The sequence below is a fragment of the Mustela lutreola genome, chromosome 1 (assembly GCF_030435805.1).
Source record: "Mustela lutreola isolate mMusLut2 chromosome 1, mMusLut2.pri, whole genome shotgun sequence".
In the NCBI taxonomy this organism is placed as follows: domain Eukaryota; kingdom Metazoa; phylum Chordata; class Mammalia; order Carnivora; family Mustelidae; genus Mustela; species Mustela lutreola.
The window spans coordinates 164015328-164033555 of record NC_081290.1 but is presented as its reverse complement, the minus strand read 5'-3'; the positions used below and the strand labels follow the sequence as shown (position 1 = coordinate 164033555).

The following is an 18228-nucleotide window of genomic DNA, read 5'->3' as shown; positions in this document are numbered from 1 at the left end:
GTCATGAAACTGAGTGTTTACTTAGAGAAAAGAACATAACAAATTACAAGTTATAGAAGCTGACAACACGAACATCAGAAAATCAAGAATAACCTAATATTTTTATTAATCATCTGCCTGACACACCTCTGTATTCATTTCCCTACATTTTTCAGCTTCGTAATCTATGATTGCCTTTTCATGTGACACAGAGTGGGTTAACATCATTTTCTTCGGGAGAAAAGAAAGGTAATTCAGCCTTTCCTCTTGTATGGTTGACTGAAATTTGTTTTCTATTACTGACAGTTTAGAAAAGCTTTTTTCCAACTTACCAGTAATATATAAATACAATAAAAATTTTAGGACTGTTGAAAATTTAGGAAAACCTGATGTTTCTCTCATAAATAAACTAAGATTTCAAGACACTTATCAGGTTTCCTTGTATGATGACTAATCTTAACCGCTCTCTGAATTAATGGGGGTAACCAGCTTGTCCCTGGAGGAGCACACACCATGGGTTTTGTCATCTTTGTTATCTTCGTGTTAACAAATTTAAAATGTTTTATCAGCGTGTTCATATGATTTGCTCCTCCTCTTTATTAACTAGATCATCAAACATGAATGATTGCTCCTAATTAAATTTGATCTTGTTCTAGCAATGAATTACTAGCTTTTAGTACAATTTGAAAATGTTTTGTTGTACTTTGATTTCAAGAATATCTCTATTTAATTGTTCACCGTTGTCACTTTTTTTTTTTTTTTTTAAAGATTTTATTTGTTTATTTGACAGAGAGAAATCACAAGTAGATGGAGAGGCAGGCAGAGAGAGAGAGAGGGAAGCAGGCTCCTGCTGAGCAGAGAGCCCGATGCGGGACTCGATCCCAGGACCCTGAGATCATGACCTGAGCCGAAGGCAGCGGCTTAACCCACTGAGCCACCCAGGTGCCCCGTCACTTTTGTTTTGACCCAATTTTTCCCCTCAGCTTTTTTTTCTTTTTCAAAATGTTTTCCAGCTTTACTGAGATACAATGGATATATGTAACACTGTGAAAGTTAAAGGTATATATATATATATATATATATATATATATATTTTTTTTTTTTTTTTTTTAAGTATGCCCAACATGGGGCTTGAACTCACAACGTCGAGATTGCGTTGCCTTTTCTACTGACTGAGCCATGCCCCTTTCCCGTTTTTAAGTACACTTAAAGAAGACCAAAGGTACCCTTTGTATATTTGCACTCAGGTATCTGCACTTTCTCGTGGTTTTAGCAAAGTTTTCAAAATATGTCTACAAATTGCATCTAAAGCAGCATACTCCCAATTCAATCCTCCAGTCACATCCCCCCAAAAAGGCCTACACTACTCCACAGCTGCCTGACATGAGAGTTAGTATAAAGCAGAGAAAGGAGGAAGTGAAGGCAGAGCTCTTTTTAACCGAGTGCAGTATAACTACATTTTTGATGTTCATGAAAAATACAGGATCACGTGAACACACAGCGAGGGCTCCTTCCAGGGCCCTGGACAAGGTCCACGCAAGCCAGGGACCCTGAAGCTTAACTTTATTAAATAGTTTTCACATAGTAAATCCACCTTTGTATGCCCAGTATAGGAACTCGCTGTCTCATACTCTCCAAGGGGTGGGGCCCCTTCGTTCTTTTGCTAGGGTGAGGCAGGGACAGTCTCCCAGGGACACTGGAGTTGGGGAGGAGACGGCAGGGCTCTAAACTTACTCAGAAACAGCTTTCAACCCGTCCTTCTGATCTGAGCGCTTGGCTTCATCCCACTTCTAGAAGCACCTACTGCCACTAATTCCTGAACTTTCGAGGATTCCATAACGTAAGTTGCGATGGCTCTTGGTTTTCCTAAATGCCAGTTTAGGATTTGCCTTTCTCGGAACTTAAGACAGTTACTGCACGTAACTGCATCCCAATTCCCAAATGATGTCTATGTTTCTATTCTCCCTGAATCTGTAGATCTGTGCCTTAAAACAAACAAACAAACAAACAAACCTCGTTAGTGTGCTTTTGGTAGGATTTGTAAGGGAGATGAATTAGATGAATGTATTCAATCTGTCATCTTTACTTGGAAGCTGATTTATTAACTTTTTTTTTTTTAATGTTTTATTTATTTATTTGACAGAGAGATAGCACAAGTAAGCAGAACGGCAGGTAGAGGGAGAGGGAGAAGCAGACTCTCCACTGAGCAGGGAACCCAATGCAGGTCTCAATCCCAGAACCCTGGGATCATGACCTGAGCCGAAGGCAGACACTTAATCGACTGAGCCACCCAGGCACCGCTGATTTATTAAGTTTTAAGTAACAGCTTTATTGAGATATAATTTATATACCATAACATTCACCCAGTGTACAGTCTAGTTGTTTTTACTACATTCGGAAGTGTGTAACCATCACCACCATCTAAGTTCAGAACATTTTCATCACCCCAAGAGAAACCCCGGGTCTATTAGCAATCACTTCCACTTCTCCTCTCCTTCCAGCCCGCTGGCAAAGCATTAATCCACTGTATCTATGGCTTTCTAGTATGCACAGTTCACGTAAATGGAATTATATAGGAAGTAGCCTTTTGTGTTAGCTTCTTTCAAGTGGCAAAATGTTTTCAAGGATCACCCACTTTGTGGCATATATCAGGACTTTATTCGTCTTTCATCGTGGAATAATATTCCAATCCAGGGATATACCATCTGGATCCGCTCACTCACTCTCCATCTATCCATTCACTCACTAGGTGATGGACACTTGGGTTGTTCTACTTTCTGGCCATTACGAATGCTGCTGCTATGAACGTCTGTGCACGTGTTTGTATGTGGACATACATTTTCATTTCTCTTGAGGATACACCTAGGAGTGAAAGTGCTGGACCATACGGTTAAGTCTATGCTTACATTTCTGAGGAGCTGTCAGACTTTTCCAAGCGGCTGTGCCATTTTACAACCTCCAGCAGTGGGTGAGGGTTCCTGTTTCTTCACAACCTCACCAACACTTGTCCTTGCCTTTTTTACTTTAACCATTCCAGTGGGTATGAGGGTTATTTCATCGTTGTTTGACTGACACGTCTCTAATGACTAATGATGTTGAACACCTTTTCATGTGCTTATCAGGCATCTGTATGTCTTCTTTGGAGAAATATCCATTCAAATCCTTTGCCTGTTTTAAAAATGGGTTGCCTTTTTAAATTGTTGAGTTGTAAGAGTTTTTCATCTATTCTGGGTAGAAATTCCTGATCAGATATATGATTTGCAAACATTTTCTCTCATTTGTGAATTGTGCTTTTTTTCACTCTTTTCATGGTGCCCTTTGAAGCATAGAAGTTTTAGGTTCTGAAGTCTATTTTTTCTTTTGTTGTTTGTGCTTTTTGGCATCATGTCTAAGAATTCCTTGCCAAATTCGAGGTCATGAAGACTCACCCCTATGTTTTCTTCTTAGGATTTTGTAGTTTTAGCTTTTACATTTAGGACTTTGATCTATTTGGAGTCGATTTTTGTGAATGGTGTGGTAAGGGTCCTACTTCATTCTTTTACATGTGGATATCCAGTTATCCTAGTGCTGTTGAAAAGACTACAACTTCCCTGTTGAACTGTCCTGGCCTCCTTACAAAAAAAGTCAACTGAGCATAAATGTAAGGCTTTATTTCTGAACTCTTGATTCGATTCCACTGATCTACATGTCTATCTTTATGCTAGTACCACAATGTCCTACTTACTGGACCTCTGTTGTAAGTTTTGAGACTGAGAAGTATTGAGCTGTCCAACTTTGCCAAGACTGTTTTGTTTATCTGTGTCCCTTGCATTTCATATGAATTTTAATGATTTATTTTTTATATTTAAATCATTACTCCATTTAGAGTTTGAGTATACGGTTAGCCAGTTGTTTTAACATAATTTAGAAAATAAACTGTCTTTAAGAAATCATTTCATTAGCATGAAATACTTCTCTTCCATACCACAGACCTGTCTACTCTTTTGCCAATAACAAAGATTTAATTATTCAGGTTTATAACAGTTCTTAATATCTACCCAAACAGATCCTTCTCACTACATTTTATTTCAGGTAATTGGCTATTTTAATTTGCCTTTATATTTAAGATAAACTTCAAAGTCATATGCTGTGTACCCCACCTCCCCAAATCAGGATACTTATTTCTGAAAATGCATTACATTTATAGATAGATTAACTTTTGAAGATCCTACATTTTTTACAAATACTAGGTTTGCTCATCCAGGGCCATAATATTTCCTTCTATTCACTCAAGTATTTTTTATTATATGCTTTAGTGTTATGAGTTTTTTCATATAGGTCCTGTACTTTTATTCTGTTGAATATCAAGATCCCAAAGTAACACTGACATATGGAAGTTTTAGCCCCACACCAATTCCACTTGATTATACTCAAATGGAATTCTCTTTTTCATTTATTGTCCTAGCACCCAGGAAAGCTACTGGGTATTAAGTATTTACCCTGAAACCAGTCATCACACCTACATACTTAACCTACATAGCCCGAAAAATTCAGCAAGGAAAAAAAAACAATTAGGTTTTCCAAATAGACAGTCATATCACTTGAAAATAATGACAAAACTTCCCTTTCCTTTTCCAATATTTTGTACCCACTTCTTTTTTTTTTTTTTTAAGATTTTTATTTATTTATTTGACAGACAGATCACAAGTAGGCAGAGAGGCAGGCAGAGAGAGAGGAAGAAGCAGGCTCCCCACTGAGCAGAGAGCCCAATGTGGGGCCTGATCCCAGGACCCTGAATCATGACCTGAGCCGAAGGCAGAGGCTTTAACCCACTGAGCCACCCAGGTGCCCCTGTACCCACTTCTTGTCTTGTGTTATATAGCATTGGCCAGAAACTGTAGAGAAATGTTTCTGACTTAGTACTAAGAATGTTTCAAGGCTGACATTTCACCTTTAAATATGAAAAAGGCCTCTGGTTTCAGACAGAAAGCTTCCAATTAGTAAAGAAATTATCCTTTTGGTTTCTTTTCTTTCTTTCTTTTTAAAAAAAGATTTTATTTATTTGAGAGAGAGAGAGAGAGGGAGAGAACGTAAGCTAGGGGAGACTCAGAGGCAGAGGGAGAAACAGGCTCCCCGCTAAGCAGGGAGCCCAACATGGGGCTCAATCCCAGGACCCTGAGATCATGACCTGAGCCAACGGCAGACGCTGAACCGACTGAGCCAACCAGATGCCCCAGGAAATATCTTTTTGTTCCTAGTTTCCTAAAAGGTACAAAGATCGGATCTTTGAGTTCTGTCCCAGAGCCGCCTTCTTCAAGGCATCTAGATGATCAGCTTGCTCTCTTAGACCCAGTGCTGTGATTCACTGTTACACTCTTCTTGGTAAAGGGTCAGGCTAACCAACTTTGACGTGTATAAATCTTGCTTTCTCATTCTGACACATAAGCCCTCTGGTGCAGGGACTGCACGTTCTGCTTCTTTGCAACTCCTGTAAGTAATGTAGGTACAGTGCTACGTTCAACCTTTCATTGAATGAATTTCAGCAAATATTTATCGGGGGCCTCCTTTAACCTAGAACTACTCTAGGTTCTAGGACTATCGGGATGAACAAGACTGACTTGTTCTATCATCTCAGGGAGTGTATAGCCCAGTCTGATGCATACGGTAAGGCACTGGGTAAGTGGGTAAATGAAGGAGAAAACTCAGTACGTTGCCCCAGGGCCCTATACCACACCATACTCTCATTTGAGGTTCCTGAAAAAAGTTACTCTCAGATAAGTCTTTATAAACAAAGAAAGGTAAGATCATTGTTTTCGGCTTCCCAATCCTTATCTGACTAAACCAAAGCTAAAACAAAACAAAACAGGTCTCACCAGAGCTACCCTGTAGCATTGGCAGTGAAGCCTGGCTGGACATGGTCTCAGAATATGGGCTGAGGGACAACTACTTTATTTTATTTTAAAATATTTATTTATTGGGGCGCCTGGGTGGCTCAGTGGATTAAAGCCTCTGCCTTCAGCTCAGGTCATGATCCCAGGGTCCGTGGATCGAGCTTCCCCCCTCTCTCTCTGCCTGCCTCTCTGACTACTTGTGATCTCTGTCTGTCAGACAAATAAATAAAATCTTTTAAAAATATATATATACACAGGCAATTATTAAAAATATTTATTTATTTATTTATTTGAGAGAGAGCATACCCATGAGCAGGGGCAGAGGGAGAGGGACAGTCTCCAGCCAACTTCCCGCTGAGCACAGAGCCCAACTCGGGGCTTGATCTCCTGACCCTGAGATGCTAACCTGATTCGAAATCAAGAGTCAGTCACTTAACCGACTGAGCCACCCAGGCACCCCCCAAACTAATAATTCTACGAGCTTAAGAGGAATTATCACGGGAGAAGAGTCTCCTGGGTTTATTCCAAGGCTGCCAAATGGCAGACAAGCTCCCCTCTGCTGAGCAAGAGCCTGAAAACTGGGGCAGGTACCCTGAGGGAACACCACCACCCAAGCGGTGGAAGGTGGTGGTGGTGGGGGGAAGACCAAGCAGAAGGACTACACTTCAAGCAGCTCTTCTGCCTCTTCTTGTCACTCCCTCCCTGATCTCCTCCCTGTGGTTCTAGAACCCCGCTGGGACACAGGGACTTCCTGGGGAGAAACAGCTGCTCTGGAAGGCGTCAGCGGCAAGAGCATCAGCATGGCGGCAGCTCCGAGAGCAGGGTTGCCTGGCCCCAAGGGGGTGTTGGGGCTCAGGCTGGCAGTCCCCAGGGACTCAGTGAGGCTCAGTGGGCCTCGGGACCTTCCCCAGGGTTCTTCCCTTGGCTTTGGATGAGGAAGCAGAGGTCCAGAGAGAAGACAGGGCCTGCTCCCCGCAGAATCTCTCTGCTCTGGAAGAAATCGTGAGGGTTCACAGCTCTCCTGTCCTCCGGACTAGGATTCCTTAGTTGCTTCTACTTGCCAGTCCGTAAATATGAGCACCAGAGGGCAGAAACAGGGCTATTTTGGTCTCAGCAACAAAACAGAGAAAACAATTCTCTCGAGCCTACCCTTCTCCAACCCTTAACGTGCCCCACTTAAAAAAAGAAAAAGAGTTCTATGTGCACAAAGGGGGTGGGGGGGGATTCACTTTCACAATAAAGAAAAGTCAACAGGATGTTCTCTGAAGCTACAAATATACTTTTTCAAACAGTAAATATCTCTATTAGCAGCACGATGCCAGTTGGCTAATTCTGTCTGTCTCAGTAAAACCTTTCCAAAAAAACTCCTGCTCTTGTGTAATGTCTATTTACAAAAACAGCTCTTTCGCATTTTCAATTTGCTGGGTTTCTCAATCTTTTGTTTCCCCACCCCCTCTACTGCAGAGGCAGAGACAAGAGGCAGGCCCAGATGGCAGTTGGGTGGGGATCCCCTGGTCACCCCAGCAGATCCCTCAAGGCCCGCCTTCTCTGGAGAGTCCTCTGCTTCCATGACAAAGAAGAGTGGAAAGAGGGGCGCCTGGGTGGCTCAGTGGGTTGGGCCTCTGCCTTCAGCTCAGGTCATGATCTCAGGGTCCTGGGATCGAGCCCTGCATTGGGCCCTCTGCTTAGCGGGGAGCCTGCTTCCCCTCTCTCTTTGCCTGCCTCTCTGCCTACTCGTGATCTCTATCTGTCAAATAAATAAAATAAAATAATAAAAAAGAAGAGTGGAAAGAAGCTGAAACCTACACGTTCCTCCCTGGTCTTCACCTTGGCCTCTGGAAATGGTTCCTACCAAATGTGAATGAGCCTAGGCCTGGCTCGGGGGTGGAGAGAACCCTGAAATGATTCAGTCTACCCCACCCCACATCTTTCTGAGGGATCACAGTTTTGGGGGGAGGGAGGAGGTGAGGGAGGTGAGAAAGAAGGGAGGGCTGAGTAAAGAAGTAGGCGGCAGTTGATAGTGGCTGAAATCCTGGCTCCCCGGGGAGTGGTCTGGGCCTGAGTCACTGTCTCAGGCGAGAGCAGGAAGGTGGGCGAAAGGCAGCAGCTTCTGCAGGCTGGAAGGACAAGCCCCTCCTCCCCCCATCCTTCTGTCACCCGATCCTTGGGTCGTTGCCTTCTCTGGTCTGAGGCCCCACCAAGGCTACTGCCACCTTGACACTCGGAGGGGAAACAGAGGGCTGGGGCCAGGGCAGGGCTTAGGGAGAGGCAGCTGGCTCCTGCAGAGCAGCTGCATGCTGGCGGTCATCCTCTCGGCAGGGCCAGCTGGCCACAGTGCCACCCGGCCACGGAGAGTTCAGCCTGAACAAGGGCAGGAGAGAGCCCATCAGAAGGGGACATGGACTGAGCTGTAAAATGGCCATTTCCAGCACATCTGACCACAGCCTTTCCACACCGTCCCGGCCCCTGTAGTCTTTCCCCTGAATTAGCCAGATCTAAAACCAGGGCACATACAAAATACTGCCCTGACTCGCCACCAGTCCGAGGAGGTATGTGTGTGTTTAAAAATAAAAGGCATGACTCTGTGACTTGGCCGATTTGTCATTTGGACTGGAACAATCCCTCAGCTCAGCTGTGATCCCTCCTTCTCCATAGCTCCCCAGGCTGACCTCTGAGCAGTTGAGACGGAATGAATCACAGAATTCGTGAGATCTTAGAAATCTTCCAGTTCAAGTGGCCATTTACCAAGCATCTCCTTAGTGCTGGTTGGCGCTAGGTGCTTCACAGACCACAGGTCATTTAAAGCGGTCCCCTCTTGTACTCCCCACTAGAGCCAGTGCGCTGAATGGGGGGACAGACTCTGGAGCCGCACTGCTTGGTTTTTAAGTCCTTGCTTTGCCAAGTGCCAATGGTGAGGCTTTGGACAAGTTACCTAACCTTCCTGTCTCTCAGTTTCTTTGCCCACAGAATCGGACAATAATATACATATCGTGTAGGGTCACTGGAGGGCCAAACCAGTTTAGTTCCTAAAATAGTTCCTGACTATACAGTCAGCGGCCTGTATGGATCTGCAATAAAGATGATGTTGTTTTCGATGATGATGAATGAACTGAGGCCTGAGGGGGTGGCTCGACACGGTTACACAGAGGTCAGTATGGTTAGGGAAGCTGCAGTGATTTGTTCTGTTTCGGGGGCAAGCAGCAGTCCCAAGTGGGTCCACTTGCCTACAATGAATGGGGACTTCCTCCTGAGTAGTGAAAGGATTTGTGACTGAAGTCTGGAGGCTGATGGCACTGCTGAAGGTCTAGAAACAAGAGGAAGGAAGGCAATTCGGGGAGGTAGTCTGTTTGTTTGTTCTGTAGTTCCTTAGAAAATGCGTTTCCCCATTTTATAAACAGAAAACAGAAGGCATTGTGAGGTGAAAGGCTTCTCCTGCTTACTCAACAAGCCTGAGAGAAGCCTCCAGTGCCTACTTCCCATTCTGACCGGTGAACCCTGGCTCTGATGGCGACAGACTCTGAGAGGCACCAGCCCAGCTGTTTCACTTCTGAGGCACTATCTCCAATCTTATTTTCACTTCAGTCTCTAACCAACCAGGAATTCTACAAAGAGCTTTCACTCGACCCTTTCCCTTCTCTGCTGAAGGTCTGAAAGCAGCAAGGAGAAGGAGAAGGGGGCCTGAGAGGGAAACTCACTTCTAGGCCTACCTCCCCAGGTCATCCTTGCCTACCAAATGTGGGAGGCAGGAGTTCTCCTGCACCGAATGGTGACGTGAGCTCTGGCTGTGATGCCCCTCAGGCCAGGCATGACAAGAGTTAAGAGGATTATCAATATTATAAGTACTCAGAAATGACAGAGAGGAAATACTCGGGCGTTCACCGAGCATCATCATGCTCTACCATGAAGCCACACTTGCCTCTGACCTCACTCTTGAAGCAGTGTAGCTCCTCAGGCACTGCTGTTCAGCCCCCTGAGGGCTATAGCGTGATTACGTACCCCCCCCCCACACTCCTTCTCACCCTGGCGGGGAGCCATGGCTCTGCCTTTAGTAGGTATCATTCCCAGACTTTCACTACATACGTTTAAATCTGTAAGCACAATACAGTACTGTTTTATAGGCCCGAACTGTACGGAAATAGTACAATATTGAATGCATCACTTTGAAACTAACTTTTCTGTCCAGCACTATGCGTCTGAGATTTGTCCACATTCATATACACAGCCCCGCTTCATCCACTGTAATGACCACCTGTCTCATTATGTAAAGACACCACACTGGAGAGGCTGGATACCCACACACAATGAAGCGACCTGCTCCCTGGCGGGAGTTGCTCTGGGCCAGGGGGTGCAAACGTTTCCAATGTCACAGGTGCTGTAGAAACCTCCAAAGTGGCTGGATCAATTCACACCACTCCTCTCCACGCTACCTCGCACCCCGGATGCCAGTGGGCATGTGCTCCCCCTGCTCCTCATCCTTAGATGAGTGTTGCCAGACTTTAAAACTGTTGCCAGGGTGCCTGGGTGGCTGAGTGGGTTAAGCCTCTGCCTTTGGCTCAGGTCATAATCCCAGGGTCCTGGGATCAGCCCCACATCACATGGGCTCTCTGCTCAGTGGGGAGCCTGCTTTCCCCTCTCTCTGCCTACTTGTGATCTCTGTCAAAAAATTAAATAAAATCTTAAAAAAACAAAAAAACCCCAACACTGTTGCCAGTCAGATGGCTGTGTGATGGCATCTTACTGTTGGCTTAATCTGCTTTTCCCTGATTATTAATTAACCAACATCTTGGTACAGGCTTTTGTCTGCTTCAGTTCCCTATTCCTTAAAGTGACTGACACTTTTCCCATCTATGGATTAAATTCTTACACAGCACGTGGCTGGGGCTTTTCAGAGTTGCCCCCTCTATGTTTCTTATTATGACCCTCAAAAACCCACCAGATAAATGGGCAACACTGTCTTCTGCTGGCTGGAGTCACATGTGTTGGCTTGTAGCCTGAATCCCTGCAATACACGCCCAAATCAGTGTTTGTCTATCTGGGGTCCCACATCAATCATGTACGTTGCTACACCTTATCCCACTGCAAATCTATCAAAATCAGTCATGAGATCAGTGGAAGTACACCATTCTTTTAAACATGAACTAGAACATAACAGAAAATACTGGAATGCATCACACATGTGCCTGAAGTATAAATGTAGGTGTGCTGCGATGCGATATCAAAGCTATTTCTGACTGCAAACTGTGGTCAAAAAATATAGAGGAGGCCACTGTCCAAGTTCGTGCCCCACCTTCCCCACCCACTCTTCCCCCCAACCCAGGCTCCATTCTTCCCCTTCTCTGAACTCTCATACAGAGCACTGCCAAATGAATCCCATGAAATGGCTGATCTCCCCGTGTCACTTCCATGCTCAAAACCCTTCCATTTTCAAAAGCTGAAGCTGAGTTTTGGCTCCTCGGGGAGGCCCTGCAAGAACTGACCAGGGGCCCTAACTCTGGTGCCTGCTGTTATCCACGCAGCCCTATGAGCTAAACCCAAGCCAGTCTCCTGACTGACCCCACTGAATACTCTTGATGCATTCCGTCTCCACACGCCTTTTCCACGCCATCCCTCTATCCTGGGCCCCTCTCCCACTGCCCACTGCAATGCTGCATACTGGCTAGTCAAGGTTTAACTAAAACTACGTCCTCTGGTTGAAACTTTTCTTGATGCCATACTGACATTTGGTGATTGGCTGTCACTCCTGTGAAGCCCCAGCGCTTTCCATACGCTGGCTTATAACAGGCATTGGTTCTGAGAGCCTTTCCTGTGTCCCCAAAATGCAGCACAGGCCCCTTGTACAGTAGAAATGTTCACTGAGCAGGAAATCAACAAACAGTTATGGAGCACGATCTGTGTGCAACAAGTCGCCGCGGGCCTTACTTAATGTGTTAGACACCGACATAATGGGTTCAGGGAAGCAACTCTAACAGTTGAATTGCCAGTTCTGAAGCTGCCCCAACATATGGACATGATGAGCATAACTGAAGAAAACATATTTGACAAAGACGCTGTGGGATTCAGGATCCTCAGCTCTTTCCAAACACTGGAAAAAGCCCCTTCCCCTCTCATTACAAACAGTTGAAACAAGAGTGAGATGTCTTATGCCAGGGCCCAAAGCAACAGGCAGCAGCGGGGGGCGGCCAGAACCTGAACTCACCCCTCCAACTCCCAGCCACATTTCTCTGCATGGACGCTGATTTCCTTCGTTCTGAGTCAAACTTCCGGACCTCTAACAGAGGAAGATTTACTGCAGGCCTCCTTTTTCCTTGTCACTCAAGCCTAAGAGCATCAAGGTGTGTGGTTCCAGGGAAGGCTACGCTCCCTGGAGACAGTGAAGCCAGATGGATAAGGCAGATTATATTCTTAATTCTTCTGAACTCTCCCTCCATACAATAATAAAGATACAGACACAAGAAGAGAGAGGGGGAGACAAGCAGGAGAGGAGAGGGAAGTGCTTGACTTAGGCCCAAATAGCGGATCAGTGACCTGAGATGTTTGACCTGAATATCAAACGCCTTCTTCCTAGCAGGGCACAACACTGGACCACCTGGCGAGAAGACGCGTGGGTGGTCGGTGGATGAATGGACGGGAAGATGGTACAGGAAGACAGCAGGTACCCACTAAACAAACGGGGTGGGTGGGCTGCATGCACAGAGGAAGCAGGGAACAAAGACCTCTCACTCTTCATGCAAAGTCCACAGTGTGCAAAGGGCATCAATATTGGACATTTCTCACTGTGACATTTTGAAAGCCCAGCCTAGCACAGAACAATGGCTACCCTCTGGGGACCATGGGCTGCATGCCCCTAGGACTTATTCAATGATGGCTGGCATACCCCATGTGCTTGGTGAACTTGACCCTGGGCATCGGCCTCCTATGATGGCCCTACGTCACTCTGGTCTCTCCCCCCACTGAGAATTCCAGTCTTGGATGAATGGATGGATTCATTCTGGGAGCAGGAAAACCACTCCAGGAGTGAATCAGAAGGACCCAGCCCTGCTCCCTTTGCCAGCCATTGAGCCATGAACTGAGTGTGATTGTGTGCCCAGGCGCCGGTGCTCTTCCCCTCTCAGGGAGATAGGGTCAGGGTCCACGTAAGAGATGACGTAGAGACCCTCTATAGAGGAAGAAAAAGGAATCTCAGCTTTGAGGGACAAAGCCACCCTTTTGGTTCTGACCCATGGTCCAAGGAGATGCCAAGCTGCAAAAGCTACACTAGTAAATTAACTCTGCAGAATAAAAATCTCAAGCTTTTGCTGAACCGTCAGTTGTCAATTTCAATTCTCTGCAACCTGACAGGCCTTAGGAAACAGGCTATTGCGTTCTCGGATAGAAAGCCTTCTTTAAGACAGGTGGAAACAGCATGCTTCAGATCACCAGGAGAATCCTCTACCCTGCCTGCTGCTCTGTTCTCCTGATTACTGAAGCAAAGATTGACTTTTAAAACTGTGAATGCCAATCTAAGCAATACAAAACATTTGTACTCTCTGGTTTTTACCTTAAAAAATTAAGCAAGGGAATTCCAAAGTTTCCAGATGCAGCTAGGAAGAGGATATCTATATCACAAGGTCAGAGAACCCAGGCTGACACTTTAAGGAAGTAATTTCTTTAGGAAAGGGAACTGAAGGACTGCCACTTTGCTCATCACTAACTAGGTTATAACAAGATGGGAAAGTTAGCTTTTAAGGCTCTAGCCCCCTATCGGCCTCCTGGAACAAAGGTGGAGGGAAAAAGAGCAGCTCCTGCCGGGGCTTATTAGGGCATTGCTCCGGGCTTCCTCTCGTGCTGGTACCAACTCTCTGACATTTGTCCATCAATCTTTGTCTACGAAGCAGGAGAGCAGAGGGGACAGAAATGGTCTAAATTTTACATTAGAGAATTGTCCTTAACACTGGCTGATATTCGCAACTTGTGGCCAGTGCGTAGTTTCCACTAATGGTCAAATGTGAGACTGCAAGGGCCTTCCTGAAGGATATTCTCCTATATTCATTCATTCATGACCAGTTAGCATACATTTACTTTGTATAAAGAAACAGACTAGACTATGAGGACAGAGTGACAAACACATTCCCTATGCTAAATGGACCTTGGATTCCAAGAGATTTGATTCATCTCATACATCTCTAAAGGTCAGTGTATTCATACAAGCAAACTATACGGCTAGACCCCCTGAGGTCTGAGGTTGTGGATATTCAGGTCCTTGGGTCTGAAGGTAAGAAAGGCCCTTTGGGCAAACCGAGTCAAAACAAATCAACCATTAAGTATTATGAAGTCTCTACTATGAGCCTCCTTCATCTACTATGGCCATCCTACAGCAACATACTTTCCAACGCTGGAGCTGTGACTCTCCTACTCTGAGACTCCTTAGCATCTTTCCTCATGACCTGCTGGTTCCCGTAATTTTAGCTTACCTATGTCTATGTTCCAGAGAAAACAGTGAGTGGGTAATGGCCCTGCCAATGATTAAAACTAGTTCAATCCCACACTGGGAGTGTGGGTGTGGGTTTTCGATTCTGGACCCTTCCAAAAGAGCAGCAAGTTCTGTCTTTCAAAGACTGTTAAGTGGTTCAAAGACTAGTCATCTGAAAGCGAGTGGGTTTTTGATCAGTGAGCTGGGCCCAGACTGCCAGAGTCTACGGGAGTCTACGGGAGCCGTGGAGAGATGCCCACAGGGGAGAAAGCAGGCATTTTACTCCACTTCAACGAACGTTTACAAGAGGAGGAAACAGGAAACTTCCTCACTCCAAGCAGCTGGGAGAAGAGGGGACCGGTTCTACGTAACAGAAAGAGTCAGGAAACGGACGCGGGAATCCCAGGCCAAGGGGATTCCCCCGCCCCCGTTCCCGGTGAGTCCTGCCGAGAGACTGAGCCTCAGCGAATGCACCAGGGCAAGGGCCCTCGAACGATCAAGGGCGGAGGGTCTGTGCTGGCAGGGCGGGCAGCGCGGACGAGGAGACTCAGGTGGGCGCGGGCAAGGCGCCTGGCGGGCCTAGGTCTCCAGCGATTCTACCGCCCTGGCCTCACTCACCAGCTCATGGTCCCGAAACTGGCCCTGCCGCCGGGGTCCTCGGCTGCAACTGGGTCCTCAGGGATCACTTCCGGATTCAGCCAGTCTCCAGGAAGTGACGTAACCCCACCCCCCATACCCGGAAGAGGCGGGGGTGGGCAGGGCCCGGGGCGTTAACCCTTCCTCGGCGGCGGGTGTCCCGCGCATTTGCCCGGCCGGCCGGGAGACCTCGCACCTTGCGTTGGAGGTTCGGGGCTCAGCTTGTGCCGGCAGCGTGGGGACACCCCCCCCCCCCCACCGCCGGGTGCGTTTTCTGCCAGAGATACTGATTTGTAAAATTCTCATTCGCTTACTACACTTGCCTCTTAACCTTGTTATGGCCTCAGTTTTTCTGTCTGCAAAGAGATTTCTAAGCAGCCCTTGTCCATAGGGGAAGGGACAGTGGGGGAGCCGGGGGGGGGGGTGGCTTACGTTCCCCTTGTGGTCTTTGTGTCTTTTAAATTGTGTACCCTGTACATGCCTTACCTGCTACAAACAAAAACATCGATGGATCTGTCCCCTTATAGATGGCACAAGGCTCTGAATATAAGAGGGGCTTTTCAGGTTGGCAATGTTCTGTTGATTTACCCACCCAACGAAAGAAAACAAAGAGTAAGGGTTGCACCTTGTCTCCTAGTCCTTCCCTCTGCTCCGCTTTACAGAACCCAGATGATGTGAATGGTCCCATTGTTTTTACTCAGTCACTTGACAAATATTCCTGGAGTTCCTGCTATGTGCCAGGCACTGTGCTAACCCCAAGGCCACAACCCTGAAGAAGCATGGATCCTGCCCCAATTCTCTCTCAGAGCTACATACCTAGAAGGAGAGATAAAAGGCAACTAAGTAATCACATATGATGGGAAAGGACAGGGCGCTGATGCGGCCCATAAGGGACTCCTGCAAGCTGCATGTGCGTTTTAGTGATGGCTTCCCTGAAGAGCTGATGTGTAAGCCAAGTCCTAAAGGCAGCTCAGTCTAGCCAGTTTAATCCGAGATGAGGGCTGGAGGGAGTCCAGGCAGAGGAAACCTGTCTTAGCTGAGAAGGGGACTGAGTTCCAGGCAAGCAGCTCACTCTGGTTCTCCCAAAGACAGAGTTCAGGGCCTTAGTCCCTTATAAGCTGCCTGGGGTCTTGAGCCATGTTGGCCTCCTCACCCACAAGAACCTCCCTACCTCAGAAGAGAAAAGCAGGCAGCGAGGCCTGTGCAAGTAACTGCTGGGCTCACATGGGCCCTCTCTCTGGGAATTTTCCTTCAAATGGATCTCAAGTTAAGCCACTGAAGAGAAGATGTGTATCACTTGTTTTGAGTTACCAGGGGAGAGTGGACGGCTTGGTCAGGAGGAGCTGGGGTACTCAGAGGCTCGTCCACAGCAGATGGTCTCTCATTTGTGTTTTCTGTTTCCATTGTTGAGAGTCTAGAGTTTAACTCAACAGGGGTTTTCCAATAGAGGGTGGGCCCCCGAGTGCCTTCCACAGATCAGCTTCATCACCATGTTATTCCTCAGGAAACAAGCCAAAGTGAACACTAGAGAACCTGAAGAATAAAGAGGAAGAGAAGTCACCAAAAGGCAGCCTGGACAGAGGATAGGCAAAGGGAGGGACAGTCCTTGCTGCTTTGTACAAGGTGTGATGGATGGATGAGGGGTGATGTGGTTGATGAACATTCTGGTATTTTAACACCTGTGGATGGCTCTCCCACCTGCTTCTTCCTTTCCCTGTGCCCTGTGTCCCTTAATTATTGCCCCAAAGTGCTAAAGAATTTCCAGAAATATCAGCCTAGGCAACCACTATATCCCAGAGGAAGTGTGTCTCAGGGTTGGCGAGTAGCAGACACATCCCATAGGACAAGAATAATGGATTCTGGATAAGGAGTCTAGAGGAGTCGTGGGCTCTGGTTCCATCTTTGACACTAGGACTGACCTCGGGAAGTCACATCCTGTCTCTGAACCTTGGCCGCATTTTCCAGAAGATGAGTGGATGGATAATATCACCAAAGTTGCCAACACTATGAGGTTTTAAGTTGTCTTATTGATTGAAGAGGTCCTCAGGAAATAGGAAAATAGAGGAGGTCTGTGGCATGGGGCCTGAACAGAAAGGCAAGCTGAGAGAAGTGAGCAAATCTGAGCAAATTGAGAGATGTCAGCAGATCTGACATTTCAGGGCGGGGAGGGGGAGGGTGGGAAGGAGGGGAGAGGGAAGGATTCAGCCTGAGGCCCAACTAGGGCCATGCGGCTTACCCACAGCCCTGGCTCTTTAATGGGGCCAGCATGACCGCTAAGGGTCCTGGAAAGAATGCTGGCCTTCTAGGATTCTGTCTGGAAAGGCCCGCTTGGACTCCTTCCCTGTGGCTCCTTTGCTCAGCCTGAGATGTGCCAGGCTGAAGATGGACGGCTGAGCCCCCTGCTGTCCTGTGGACCCCCAAGCTTCCCTCCATGAGCATGACACGGCATTCTGCATTGATCCCTGGGGAGCTGAACATGAGGAAACATAAACACCTCCCACTGTCACAGAAAATTCAGCTGCGGGTCTCCAGACCCAGGGTGGGAAGCTCAGTCTTTCTTCTGGGAACCAAAGGATGGCACTATGAGGGTCAGGTTGATCCTGCCCCTTTGGGGAGGGAAGGGGGGCTGGAAATGAGCAAATTCAGCTTCTCTGTGGAAGCTGAGAGTGGAGGAGCTTCAGACAGAGGTGGGATGCTCCTGGCTGCCAGCCTGGTGAATACTGCTTCCTCCCCCAAAGTCTGAGCCTGAAGTTCAGGGAGTGTTCAGGGGGCAGAGATTTGTTTGGGTGGACAGAGTTCTGTACCAGAGGGAAAAGAGCCAAAGAACCAGTTAAGCCACCACACCCCTCCCCTCTACTCAGAAACTGGTGAGCAGGTGCTCCCCACTGACCCTCCTCTCTGGGCTTGTCCTATATGCCCTCCCCACACAAAGGTCCGATTCTTTCACCAGGCGGACCGCTAGTCAGCTAGGAGCAAGGCTTCCTGAACTAGAGCTGGATCATGAGGAACTTCCTCACCAGCGTAAGGGCTGAGACTGAAGGGATTGACTGTTAGGGGGCTGAACTGATGGGCCGAGTTCCCTTTGCAGCCCTGAAGGTCTTTCTGTCCTGGGAGGCTCCCGGAGCATAAATTCAGACCCAAACCCTCAGGTTTCTATATGGTTTCACTACCCACTTCCCTCTGTTCTGCATCTGCTCAACAAGGTGGCCCAGAACAAGAGTTCCCTGAGGAGCCATGGGCCAAGGACATGGGAGACGAGCAAGGGTGGGAGAAGATGCAGGATATGTGGGTGAA

At 47.1% G+C, this 18228-nt stretch overlaps 1 protein-coding gene across 1 annotated transcript in view; it reads right to left on the bottom strand.

Moving 5' to 3' along the window:
• BIN3 (bridging integrator 3) overlaps positions 1–15015 on the bottom strand; it is a 42719-nt gene extending 27704 nt beyond the window's left edge. Inside the window, exon 1 of the mRNA XM_059178396.1 lies at positions 14917–15015. Within this exon, the coding sequence (XP_059034379.1) occupies positions 14917–14924 (8 nt within the window). The 5' untranslated portion in view covers positions 14925–15015. The remainder of the gene's footprint in view (positions 1–14916) is intronic.
• Positions 15016–18228: the final 3213 nt, after the last annotated feature.